Below are 13,764 nucleotides of genomic sequence, written 5' to 3' on the forward strand. Positions count from 1 at the left end.
AGCAAAGCAGATTCTCTGTTACCTCCAAGTTCTCCCAGACCCTCTGCAAAATGTTGTGTAACCCTACGGCTGCTCTCATGTACACTGGACACCAAATCCCTGCCAGTCCTAGAAGCAGTAGGGTGAGAAGGTGGCACACAGCCAGATTTGCACGTGTGCTCTGGGAACCTGCTAAGCAGACCTGGGCCAGACCTGAGTATGGAGCCCAGTAGGTAATTTATACCAAGCACCCATACGGCTTCACACTTACTTTCCACAGGGCATTCTTTGAATGAAAGACACTATATAAAATAAAATCAAATTGTGTTGGGTTGTCCGGCTTCCCACAATGAAATACCGTGCAAGAGCTTCTTCAGGGAACAGAAGACAAACCTGGGAGCTCACTGTGATTCAAAGGGAATATTCCAGAGTGTGCCACACCAGCGGTGTCTCTATTACACACTCAGCTCTTGTTTGAGATGCAAGAGCCCCAGCTGGCTTCCTAGAATGGCATTGTCCTGTCAGGAATATAACTGGGGCTGGACTGCAGTGGCTGGTTAAAAAAAAGCAGACTGAAGATGAATCAGACATTGATTGCTCTGAAATTTGGCCCAGAGCCATCCCCAGTTGACATTAGGGATAGTCTGGAAAATGGCTTCATTAAGTGGAGTTTCCTGATAGGCAGAGTGCATCATATCCTAAGCAGCGAGCTGAAACAATGAGAGCAATTTATTCCTTAATACCCTCCGGCCCAAGCTAGTTCTATGCAATGAATAACTCCACTCCATTAAAGACATAACATCTTATTAACAGAACGTGCAAGCTTCCACTTGGGACTGGAAACTTTTTGGGGTACAGACAGTCCCTTTGTTGTGACTGCACAGGGCCCAGCACAATGAGGTTCTGATCTATGATTATGGCTCCTATGGGCTTTGGTAATAAAAAAAAAAATAGATACAGGTCTGAATATTTTTCCAAGACTTGTCTCACAGAGCTGAGAATTGTCAGGTGTGACCTCACCTCACCTGACAGATCTGCAGTCTCTGGAGAAAGGCTCTGCACTTGTTCCATTCACTTGTCATGGCTCTAAACTGAACAGACAAGGTGGGCAAGATAACATCTTTTATCGGACCAGCTTCTGCAGGTGACAGATGAGTTTTAGCTCCTCAGAGCTCTTCAAAGGGCCAACAGAAGTTGGGCGAACAAAAGCTATTACCTCATCCATCTTATTCCTCTTGTAACCTGGCACCAAGTGAGGAGATTCTGAAGGGAAAATTATTCTCTCGCTGGCCACGACCACACCCCCAGAAATCATTCCATGCAAGGAGAGACCGCTCTTAATTTTAAGCATGATAATTTCGTAGGTCAAATGCATCAAAACTTTTGGGCGTGTTTTCTAGGCGCTAACAGATTAGCAGACCAAATGATCCTCCGACAATCTGTCAAATTGGAAAGGTCAGTAAAATGCCCAAGTTGGACTAAAACACTGCTTTCTGGTGAACGTCTAAAACAAACCACGAAAAGATAAGGGAAAAAACCATCACCTCTTGTAAGAGGGAATTGATTTGGAAGAAGAGAATGGTGTTCCCTGTGAGCTGAGTGCTTGGGTGGCCGTTCAGGACAGATTCAGGTGCTGCCCAGATGGTTAGCAGAGTGGCCACAAGCAGTGGTGCTGATAGTGGTTGTGGGCTCCAGAGCCAGTTGGGCGGAGGGGGAAGACACAGCTCCAGGCCCCAGAAGGGCAGGGCCAGCAGTGGAAGGGCTGGAGCCAAGGGCACGTCAGCTCTCAGTGTTGCCCAGATTGCAGCACTGCCCCTGCATACTTCTTCGCAGCCGCAGCTCTGCAAAGGGGTCTGGGGGAACTTCCTCCGTTGCCCCCCCACAGCCACCCACAATGGGCAGCATGTATTTCTACTGGTGGTGCAAATCTTCAAGTCTCAGTGCACATAATAAAATTTATTTTGCCCATAAATGGAAAGAATTAGTAGCAACCCCTGGAAGAGAACCCTAAAAAATGGTTCATTTTGGGACAAAAACAGGCTAATTAGCAGCAGGCTTTTTGAAAAAAAGATTGTTTAAAAGTGCATCGGGTTAGCCCACTGTTCCCCTAATAATCATATGTGGCTTCTGATCTGGCACTCAGGTCTGGGTTCAACAGAAACACCTGTCCAGCTTTTATGTGCTGGCAACATGCAAACTTTAAAGGGCAATTAGCAGGGAATGTTTACTTGAATGAGAGGCTCAGAGAGAAGGAATGGAAAAGTCCAGTCAGACACAGCTTTCTGTTCTCTGACTTCATTCACTGACACAGGGGTGTTTGGGGAGGCTCTGAATATTTCATTGGAAAGACACTGAAGCGTGACGACAAAAGTTAATGCCTGTTTTGTTCACTGCTGTGACGCACAAACATCACGTTCCCTTTTCATCAGCTTCCCAGGCCTTCTGCAGCAGCCAGGTGACAATCAAGATCTCTACCTCTCCGTTAAACATGGCCCAACCTTGCAAGCACTCATGCAGAGGCGGAACTTCCGCACTGACTACATGGACTAGAGCTCACGTCACAGCTCTTGAGAGTGCCTGGCCCAGTCCAGGGAAGTTAATGATCCAACCAGTGGAGCAAATCTGGTGAGAGATCCTGATCCCATGGCCACCTGAGGCAACATTGTGCTCACACTAAGACAACAATTCATGTGTTGATATTTAAGCAGCCCTCTGTTACACCAGCATTCCCATCACCTTGCAGGACTGAATCTATAGCACGACTACAGGGGCAAAATTAAATTTCTATACAATGCTTAGCTGGAGGATGCCCTGGGTTGGGTCCCTCCAATTCAATAGCTGAATACAAATATCCAGTTTGTGGGTTACCAGGCAATATCTTTAAGTTATCAGACTGAACTGTATCCTCCTGCTCCTTACACACCAATCTCACAACCAGCAGATGCAATATGTTCCATTACATAACACATCATACTCCCTTGTACCTTCTCATAAAGAGTGTCTTTTTTTCCTAGTCAAAGTGTTATTTTAAATGCTGACTAGGAAAGGGTAAAAGACTCTTCCTCTATCCGTGCAGCTAATACTGGGGGCTGCAGAGCTTGTCAAATAACAGGACCTAAATTACAAAAGAATTAGCCCACGGAGCAGCAGCTTCCTCCTGAGAGCAGCAGATGGGGTGATGCTGAGAGGAGCAAAGGTGGGTGTCAGAACTGAGCAGACAGGGCAGTGGGAAGGAGACACAGACATATTTGTTGTGCAAATACAACTGTGGAATTATGGTCTAGTAATCAAACATTTTGCATGAAACAGCCATGCAGGTATTATGCACATTTCTGCACTCTGATTGGCTAATGACTCTTAGCCAGCCAGCCAGCCAGACCACAGAGAACTGCATATTGTTATGTTTACCGAGCTCTAACCGCAGTCCTTATTCAGGTCAGTTCCCTGTCAGCCACATTGCCGGGATTTGCATAAATGAGAGATAATCATACTGCTGTGGTCGGTTATTAAACCAGAGCATCCCCGTCCTCTGATTGGCTGAGATATGAGATAATGCCATTTTAGTACAATATACAGCAGCTGATTATGTCAATGAATCTTGGCCCCTTGCAAGATAAACACATTAAATACACTTTGTTATGTGAACAATTATGAAGTAACAGTTTTTAGCATAAAGGTAATAATTCAGAAATACATTATGTTGCTGACAGTAGGTGTAGCAAATTTGAAAGGGCTTCATCTGTACATATATCAAATGCACTGTAAAGCCATGAATATTTGTAATAAATATCTGCCTACCAGGCCTTATTTTTCACCCACCGGATTTCAAAGTGACATGGGAAACCAGCAAAATGCATTACAAAAGGTAGTCGGAATCGCAAAGAATAATGTGAAAATGGGATTAAATATGGCAGCCTCATTGGTTCTTAGCTGCAGAGAACTAGTGCTCCCTGGTACCAAGATGACTGAGTAAACCAAAACCAGAACGATAATCCACTGGTTAGCAGAAATAATTCAGAGCAGGTGGTTTGCAAATATCAGGGAAAAGGTCCTGATAGGGAAGTCAACATGATAAGAACTGGTACAGAGAGGAATACTTCCTGCTACTTATAATTACACCGTATTATTGTCCCTTGTAATATGGCATTATATGCAAATAATTGTTCAGAAATGAGGTTTTAAATTTCTTGAATTGCACAGATTGGAGCCTCTGAGAATGATTTGTGTGCAAAGTAGATGCACTGTTACAGAAGTTGCTATATTTCATGTCCAGGTTTGAAAATTACACTCCAACAAATTAGTCTTCTTGTAACACATAACATGGCGAAGAGAAATCAATGACTTGCTAAACAACTTCTTAACTGTGCACTGACAGGATCCATGATTTGTTGTGTAACTACAAACATGCTTGCAGCTACAGAATCTGGCAAGAAGTCGAAGAAGAACATAGTCTTCTGTTACCCCTGGATGGAAGGATTTTGGCCAGCAAACTGGGAGGTGGATAGAAGAAAGCAAAGGGAACAGAAACTAGTCTATGGAGGGAGTGACAGTGTCTGGGAACAAGATCGCTGCTGGATATAAGCTCCTTAGGCTGGAACCGAGCAGCAAGCTGGCTCAGGTTCTCCTACCAGCTTCTGGGAAAGTAGCCCAAGAGCAGAAGACTGGAATGGCATGCAGATGGCTAATCCAGTTAGACTATGAATCCCTGGAAGTGGCAGGCTACATTGACCTGGCTGGAAGGAAGGGTCAAGGAGGAGGATGCTTCATTTTAGATGACATCAGAAGAGGGCATCAGACCTGAACTGAGCTCATCCCCAGATGATGGGTCCTGAATTTGCAAGAATTCTGCCTGGGTTCCATACTTACTCTGAAGCTTCCTGCTCCAGGGAGGCCAGCAGTTCAGAGATTGAAAGGGCAGTTAGAGACACAGCTTCCAGTGGCATTGGGTAACCAACTCTTGTTTGCATCTCTGAAAATCTTCCAGACCTGCGCCAGTGTGAGCATGCTGGGTAACATTTTCAAAAGCCTCTAAGTGACTTAAGAGCAAAAATCTTTTCCAAAGGGCGGTACGGCCAGACTTTAAAAAGGTATTTCAACTTCTACAGAAGCACCTAGGCACCTGGTAGATGGTTTTGAACATCCCAGTAGCTGGTTATCTGAATATTTAGACCTTGCTGCACTAAGCACTGTAACACCAGTGGATTTAGGAGACAATCTCATTTCCAAAAGTGGTTTAGGCACTTATTTGAAATCCCATCAAATGACAATGAGATTTTGGCTGCTATGTGCCTAAATCCCGGAAGAAAATTAAATTTAGGCTCCTCAGACATCTAGGTATTTTGCTCAGTGCAACATGCTTCGTGCAGAAGTCACTTATGAAAATCTGACATACTCCTAAACCACTTTGACACTTGAAAATGTTATCCGCTGATCAACTGCAGACCACTTTAATACATTTGCAAAACCTGTCACATTGCTTACTTTGAAATTTCCTCTTTTCCAATGAGAAGCTTAGCCAGCTGATGCTTGCAAAGTTAAACCCTGCTTGCCTTTCTTAGGCAATGAGTCTCAATTTTTGTTTGTTTGTGAGAAGCCAACCACATTTACCAATTAAACATGCAACAGCCTAGGGCAGGTTGCTGCAACTTCTTAGAAAAAGAATGAGAAATCCTGCAGTGCCCATAGCAATGCAAAGGAAAGCATCTGCTGAAACCTCTGCATGCTTCTATTGCTTTGAGTTAAAGTACTTTTTTACTGTAAAATACAGCTCTCCCTTATTCAAATCCTTCAATGCTGTAGCTGACAGCCATGAAGCTACAATCACAGATTCCATGTGGCATCTCTCATTTCTGACTTTCACCCACACCTCCTCCAGTTGTCAGCCAATGATCAGCAGTCAGAAGGCAGCTTGATAAAATATGCCGTGTGAACAGAGACTTACTCAGTCATGGACTCATGGAGGAAAATTCATGTTACATGCCTAAACCCCATCTTCTTTGGGGTGTAGGTTAGGAATCCTGAAATAAGATGGGTGTGCATGGACCCCTCTTAAGTACCATAGAAGTTAGTGGTCAGAGTTCTGCCTGAGCAGATGAAACCGCAACATCAGAGATTGCAAGAGAAGGGAAGAAAGAGCTACAAAAATAAATGAGAGCTCAAAAAGCAGATCTCTTCATTGCTCCGGAGTTGCATTAGCCATCTTGACAGCCTGTACAATTACACCTTATCTTATTGCTTGACATGAACATTAAAGAGAAGGAGGAAGGAAACACTTGGGAATAACAGTCACAATAGGAAAGACTAGTTAAGTATAACATAAGTGACCTTCCATGGAAGCACAGGGCAGATTTTCAAAGTTAACAGATGAGACTGTATATGCCTGTGTTTCTGAGTACCTAATTAATGCGTGCAAATAACTTGATATTTGCACACAAGCGTCAGATTTGCAAAAACGCTTTGAGTATCTTCAGTATTTGTCCTATGATTCTCCTTTGATAAACTATGTCTCCCTTTGGATATGGAATTATATACACTTGTAAGTCCTATAATTTAAGTAATTCTGTTAAATTCTGTGGCATTTTATTGACAAGTTGTCCTTCATGTCTGTTAGATAGGTGCCATTACTCTGTAGTTATTTTCAAATTAACTGCCATTTCCTAAGATGGAATAATAATAGATCATACCTGGCTGTTTTCTTCCCACACCAATACTCTGAACACCTCTTATAATGCCAATCGTTAAATTAATCACCATTTAGCTTTAACAACTTTTTACATAACATAATATTTTATGATCATTTAAATTAAAAGCTCTTTATTACAGTTACTACAGTTACTTCTTTAATAAATGCTGTGAAATCTGTCTGAAGGAGAATCACATTATAATTCACACAACTCAATTTGCAGAGTCCATCTCATGCATACTAAAAACCAGATAAAGACTGTGCAGAATAACAAACTAAAAAAACCCATTTGTATAAAGGAAATATGACTCTTTGGAGTAATATAAATATCCTATAAATTAACATCAAATGGAAAACTCACCAGCAATTTACATAGGAGAGGTCATATTTCAGTTAGTGCTATAACAGTGACCATATTATTTCTGGTCTATGCATAATGAAATCATAAGCAAAAGCCTGTCATTTCTAGAATCAATATAAAAATTTCAGATCATCTCAAATTAAATACACCTTGACCCTGAGTTACACATTATTCTTTGTTCTTTTATTAGTTAAATATTTCTTGCACTGAACAGTTGTATAGAAAGGCAGTGCAGCTTCCAAAAGTGTCACTTTCACTCCGTGTTGTACAGAATTAGAATCTGTAACAGCAAGTGCATTTTTCAATGCTAACTTTTTTGTTTTTTGCCCCACCTGTCTTTGTTCTGTTTAGAGTTCACAGTGTTACAGTAGGTGTGCTGCTCCCAGGCTGTGAGAGAAAGAAGGTTGGTGAGATAACCATTCAACTGTACTCATTTCTATTGGTGGCAAAGGCAGACACACACTCTTCTGCTCACTGTAGCTCGAAAGCTTGTCCATATCTCTTCCACCCATAGAAATTGGTCCATTAAAAAGATCTCACCCATGTTCTTCCTCTTATATTTAAGGTAACATTTTTGAAAGTATCTAAGTGATTTAGGAGTCTAAATCCCATTTTCAAAAGGGACTTGGTGCTAGACTTTAAAATGTACTTAGATGCCTGAAGAGGCATATAGACAACTCACCTCCATTAGATTAACCTGTTTAATTGTTTCTGAACATTGAATTCAGTCACCTACATATCTTTGAAAATCTGGCTCTTAGGAGCTGAAGTGCACCAGACTTTTTCAGTGAGTCTGAAGCTTTTAAGTTGCTTTTGAAAATGGGACTGAGGCTTCTATCACCTAAGCACTTCTGAAAACGCTACCCTCATTGTCCAAAGCTTTCTGAAACAAGTGTATGACGCACAGCCCATTCTAATCAATCAGAGTCTTCCCACCGATGAGAACAGGATAGACATCAGGCTCAGGTGAGCTGCATCCCTGAACACGAACTGCCAAAAACCAAAATGGATTACCTGAAAGGATAGGCAAAGGCTATGTCAATGCTGAGGTCGCTCTCTGACTTGTTTGCACAGTCCACGCTGAGCCGCAGGCCTCCGGAATAACCACCGCATGTTGCAAACGCAAAGATTGCAAAAAGCTGAAAAAAAACCATGACAGTTTTGTTTTACTTCAATGACAAGAACAAATCTATCTAGCAGTTTTCTTGAGGGAGCCAGAGGTCGCTGCACAAGGAACTCCCTCAGATTACCAATAATGCTGAGTGGTCAAGAACAGTTACCACTTTAAGCTGGGTTTTCATACTAACAGACTGGTTATTCTGAATAGTAATGAGAAGTGAATTCCTTCCGTAGGAGGCATCATTATAAGTGTCTTTTGCTCACATCAACATAAATTACAACCAGACAATTTAGGTCTTAGTTACAACGAGGAACATATGAAGCATGACAAAGTACAATGGACCATTTTAAGTCTTGTAAGTAAAATCATGGCAAAACGTTTATAGGAACCAGTACAGGGATTCTGAGAAATTAATACAAAGGCAGACACGTGGGTCATGTAGATATATTGCCACAACAAGCAAAATACTTGATTGCATTATGCTTCATCAGTTTTTAAATGAAGCCACATATAACTTTGAATAAAAGACTAACAATATTTATTAGTTTTCTGAATCATTATTATGATCAGGGAGGACAGAGGACTGGATTTGATGACTTGTTGAAGTCCCTTCCAATTCTAGTGTTCTATGATTTTATGATAATCTTAGATACGTATGGAGACGCAATATATCAGTACTCAGGAAAGCAAAGCAAGTTACACAATAAGTTCAGCAGTCTGACTAGACATGGGTAAAAGTTCAGGTGTTCAAATCCAGGTTCAACTCCATTTTAGTTCCTAAAGATGCACGTGTACAGGAGAGGTGGCACTGTTATTTTTTCATTTTTGCTCCATCTCTTTTAAGCACAGAAGGACAAAGCTGGCATTGGTTTCACAACTGTCCATTTAAGATGCTTTGCAAAAATGAAATGTTACATGGGTCAGACACTTGATTCTGTATTTGTCCCTTCTATTAAAAAACACACACACACACGCGCGCACACACACACAGGGCCAAATTTTGTTCTGGCTCACACCAGTGTAAATCTGGAGTAATTCCACACATTTTAATGGACTTACTCCAGATTGACACTATTATCAATAAGGGTGGAATTTGGCTGTCTAGATAATGTCATGAACATCTTCACAATTAAATCACAGGCCAGTGAGTAAGGATAAATACAAGCACAGCACACACGTCAAGTAAAGCAAAACTTATCCATAGGCACTGAAAACACAGTGGGCAGTAATAGGAAAAAAATAAATTTGATGACCAATTAAAGAATGACTATTCCATTAAAGACACAGAAACAGGACAGAAAACCAGGAGCTACGTAACCCCATACAAGGGACAACAGCCAAATAAGTGCTGTCAATCACCGCAATGTGCCTTTACCCCACCAATCCACAATCACAGCCAAAGTGGGAGTTGGATTAGCCATATATTTTTTCCACTTGTTGCCAGGTCACCTGGCCTGCTCTTCTGCATTTGGAATGGAAAAACCTTTTGCTAGTGCAAGGCGATTTGTTGGAGGTGACGCAGAAAAAAGCCATACCATTGCATTTGTACTGTGTGGGAAGGAAGCACTTCACACAATAGGAACAGCAAGTGGAGATGAACAAAGTCCACATTGTGGAGAGACTGGCTGCAAGCCTTTTCCCACAGAAGCAATAGTTTGTGCTTAGTGGCAGGGAAACTATGGAGGGCCTGATCCCAGGTCTTTGTGATGCGGTGGTAAGAACAACTCCATGCAATCAAATGCATCAGTGGAGTGAAGGAGCCTTAAGATGCTTAGGAGTGGGATGGGAGATGGGGATCCTGATCCATTTCCCTGGCAACCCTCTGTGGACCTTGCTTCCTCCTCTCTTTTCCCCACTTGAGCCAGGCTACTCCATTCTAGGGCAGCTGTGTCACTCCAGCATCAGGAAAAAAGAGGTTGGGCACTGGGGCCCCAATCAAATAAACAGAAAATGAGCAATTGCACCCAGGCGTGGGTTAAGGAGGAGACTGCAAGGGAACTTGTGGAAGTCCTTGCTGGAGGACTTTATGAAGGTTCAAAAAAGAACTAGATAAATTCATGGAGGTTAGATCTATCAATACTTATCAGCCAGGATGGGTAGCAGTGGCATCCCCAGCCTCTTTTGTGTCAGAGGCTGGAAACAGATGACAGGAAAGGAATCAATTCTATGATTACCTGTACTGTTCACTCCCTCCGGGGCATCTGGCATTGGCCGCTGTCAGAAGACGGGATGCAGGGCTTGGTCTGACCGGTTTGGCCATTCTTTTGTTCTTAATGACCTGCAAACTTCTGCTCACTCAGTACCTTCATCACCATGGAGACAGCATTAGATTCCATTTTTACTTTGGACAGCCCTGCTCGGACCTGTGCAGCCACTTCAGACTTGCCAAACGACTGACAGGAACCTGACCCCTCAGGATCTCCCAAAGTTGTGTGTTTGACACATGGGTCCCTGCATGGATGGAGTCAGTCCAATTCAAGTAGAACCAGGCCTCCAGCAGGGGAGGGACAAAACTGTCTAGCCACAGGTACAATTAAAGGGAGGGAAGGGCACACTCTATGAAGGAGCTGGTCTAAAGGAAGCAGCTGCTCAGAGGGCCAGAAGCCCATCACCAGGAGAAAAAAAATCAAGCCAAACTGTGGGCACTTGAGTTTGATCAACTGTTATTTCTATAATCTCTCTGTTTTCAGCCAGGATAGGGGAGTCAATGGCTATTTGCCAATATGGTCAGGGACGCATGATGGTTTGGGTGTCCCAAGACCCCAGGCTGGACAACAGCCACTCTATATTTGCTCTACTCTGTTCATTTCCTCTGCAGCATCCGGCACTGAAGACAGGATCCTGGTCTGCGTGGCCCACTGGTCTTATCCAGCAGGCCATTTTTATGGTCTACCTGTATGGAATAGGATGGGGTGGCCCCTGTTATGAGTTGGCTGTGGGCCCAGCATAACAGACCTGACCTCCCAACAAATCTAGCATGAAGCTGAAGGCTTAGCACTCCTCAAGTGAGAGTTCTCTGACAGAGACTTTTTATTGTTTATTTGCACAGTACAAGGCAGCCCTGATTGTAGTCCTTAGCCTCTATCCCAATACAAATAAATAAGGCATGATTCCCCACGACAATGCCTTCACAACACACTCCTACTTATATCCTAGTGGGATTTTGATCAGCCATGGGTGGGAGCGGAAAGAAAACGTTATAAGATGCAATAACAACAAATGACTTCCTAAACTCATGAAATCCCGGTTCTTGGTGATTTTAGCCCTGAACAAAGACAGCCTTTAAAACTGAAAACAAACACAAGATTCCCCAGCAGCATCAGCTGGCATGCCAGGCAATTTGCAATCACTATGGTTGGAATGGAGTCTCAACATCTGCACCGCTGTGTAAAGGGGGATGAGATACTGTCTCCTCACACCAGTGTGAGGGCCTCCATCTTGATTATCATGGCAGAGACTGAGCAAGGGGCTTCCAGAACTAAAGCTGTGAGCTGCTATAGTTTGCACAAAAGAGCCAAGGCTCCCTAGCTGGGCCTGTAGCAGACTCCTATCTTGTGTGGCTTGTGCGCAGAGGGGAACCCAGAACACTTATTCACAGGCACCCTAATGCTCGCATGCAGTGTAGTCTCGGTTCCCACAGTCTTACTGAGTACTTGTTAAGTGCTGGCAAAGTCCCCGGCACTGCACAAGGGCACGTCTATACTTACTGGAAGATCGACGTGGCGGTGGTTGATTTAGCATACTGAGTGGGACCACGCTATATCGAACAATCATGGAGCTGCAGTCGTGAGGAATAAAGGAAGTTGACGGGAGAGTTTCTCCTGTTGACCTCCTGCTGTAGGGAGGACAGCAAAAATTGATTTAATATACACCAACTCCAGCTACGCAATTTTTGTAGGTGGAGCTGTGTATCTTAAATTCATTTTTTTCCCCTAGGGGAGACCTGGCCTTAGACACAAAACAAAGACACACTCTACTCAAAAAGCTTTAAATCAGTGAGAGTTGGGCTCCTAGGCCCTTTTGAAAACCCTGCGAGACATTCTGCCTACAGCTTCAGGCACAGGGAGCATCACTAAAATCTACTTTTTGGCTCTCCACTGTAAAAGGGGGACAACAGCCCTTTCCTAAGTTGCAGGTGGGCTGTGAAGATAACACCATTAAAAAGATGATAAGATACTCCGATACTAAACTAAGATAAGTACCATAAATGAGAGACTAATTTTGAATCATCATTATTATTTCACTTTCATTTGGGCAGAGTCTAGAAATTTACCTCAGCTCCGATGTCTACAGAACACTCCCCGCTGACCAGGCTGATAGGCTAATGACGAACAAGTACTGCTCACTATACAACATTAGCGTATTGCACCAATACCTTGCCATCTCCCACTCTTCTGTTCTCTTGCCCCCATCATGCCTTGACACAAGACTGTAAGTGTTTTGGGGCTGCAAGAGTCTTTTCTCAGTTCAGGGTCTATAAAGCATCTTAGACCAGTGTTTCCAAGTGGTCTTCTGTGGAACCCTGGGGTCTGCGAAGTGAAAATAAAGGTTCTGCGAGAAAATTCCATTCCAGTAACATTTTATGATTAAAAATAATTAATATTTAAGCATTAATGAATTTTATTAAAAAGAAATTTTCATTTGTGTTTGCCATGAGAAGTGTCCCTGTGTAATGTCAGCTTAGCCAGAGAGCAGGAACGATGATGTACTCAGCCCTGCGTGCAGTCAGTAAGCAGTGTAATCGCCTGTTATATACCACCGTCACTTCAGATGGCCAATTAGTGCAAAAATTTAAAGAAGTTTCTCTGATTACATTTTGGGGCGGCTTATGTCAAGAACATTCAGCTTTATCAAGAGGCGCAATTCGTCAGTTGTTATCCTTCGCCAGCCCATATTTGTGTGAAACTGGGCTTTCAAATTACGCAGCAACAAAAATGAAATACAGACATAGACTGAATGCCATGCCAGATATGCGAATCCAACTTTCCAGTATTCAACCAAATATAAAAAGAATTTGCCAAGAAGGGAAACCACTCGTTGCACTGACAACTGCCAATATAATGCATATTAGTTTTTGAGCTTTATTTTTTGTACATATTAAATGTGATTATTGTTTTTAAATATGTGCAATTAAACTAAATGCTGATCTCATGACCTTGTTTAGCATTTCTTTATTGTTATCCTTACGCATCTGTGGTCTGCTTTTTCAGCTCCATATTATCAGGGGGTCTGCAAAATTCTTTTGCGTTTAAAAGGGTTTCCTGGCCAAATAAAATTGGGAAACACTGCATTAGAAAATGGAACCCTAAAATAGACCTCTAACTGCCACTGTGTCCTGAATGAGGAACAACAGTAATAGAGAGGAATAATACAGCATTTATTAAATCACTTTTTAAAATATCAGGCTAACTAAAAACCTAAGCAGGTAAAAGCTGAGCTGTGCCGCACATTAGCTTGTTAAATAGTTATCCTGAAAATGTGGCCACCCTAACTCAAATAAAGGGCCTTTGTCATGAATGAGGTTCAAAATTTTTCCCTCTGTAAATATGAGTTATTCTGCAGTTGGAGCTAATTAAATTCCACGCAGAATAGCAATGAACTTGAGATTTATTATTCTACTCT

General features: G+C 42.5%; 1 protein-coding gene across 2 annotated transcripts in view; it reads right to left on the minus strand.

Annotated features, from left to right (window-relative positions):
- SYNPR (synaptoporin) overlaps positions 1 to 13,764 on the minus strand; it is a 179,893-nt gene that overhangs the window by 42,483 nt on the left and 123,646 nt on the right. For both annotated transcript variants that reach the window (XM_075005306.1, XM_075005305.1), the window contains exon 3: positions 8,037 to 8,161. In XM_075005306.1, the coding sequence (XP_074861407.1) occupies positions 8,037 to 8,161 (125 nt within the window). The remainder of the gene's footprint in view (positions 1 to 8,036; positions 8,162 to 13,764) is intronic.

Source organism: Carettochelys insculpta, chromosome 11 (assembly GCF_033958435.1).
Source record: "Carettochelys insculpta isolate YL-2023 chromosome 11, ASM3395843v1, whole genome shotgun sequence".
NCBI classification, from domain to species: domain Eukaryota; kingdom Metazoa; phylum Chordata; order Testudines; family Carettochelyidae; genus Carettochelys; species Carettochelys insculpta.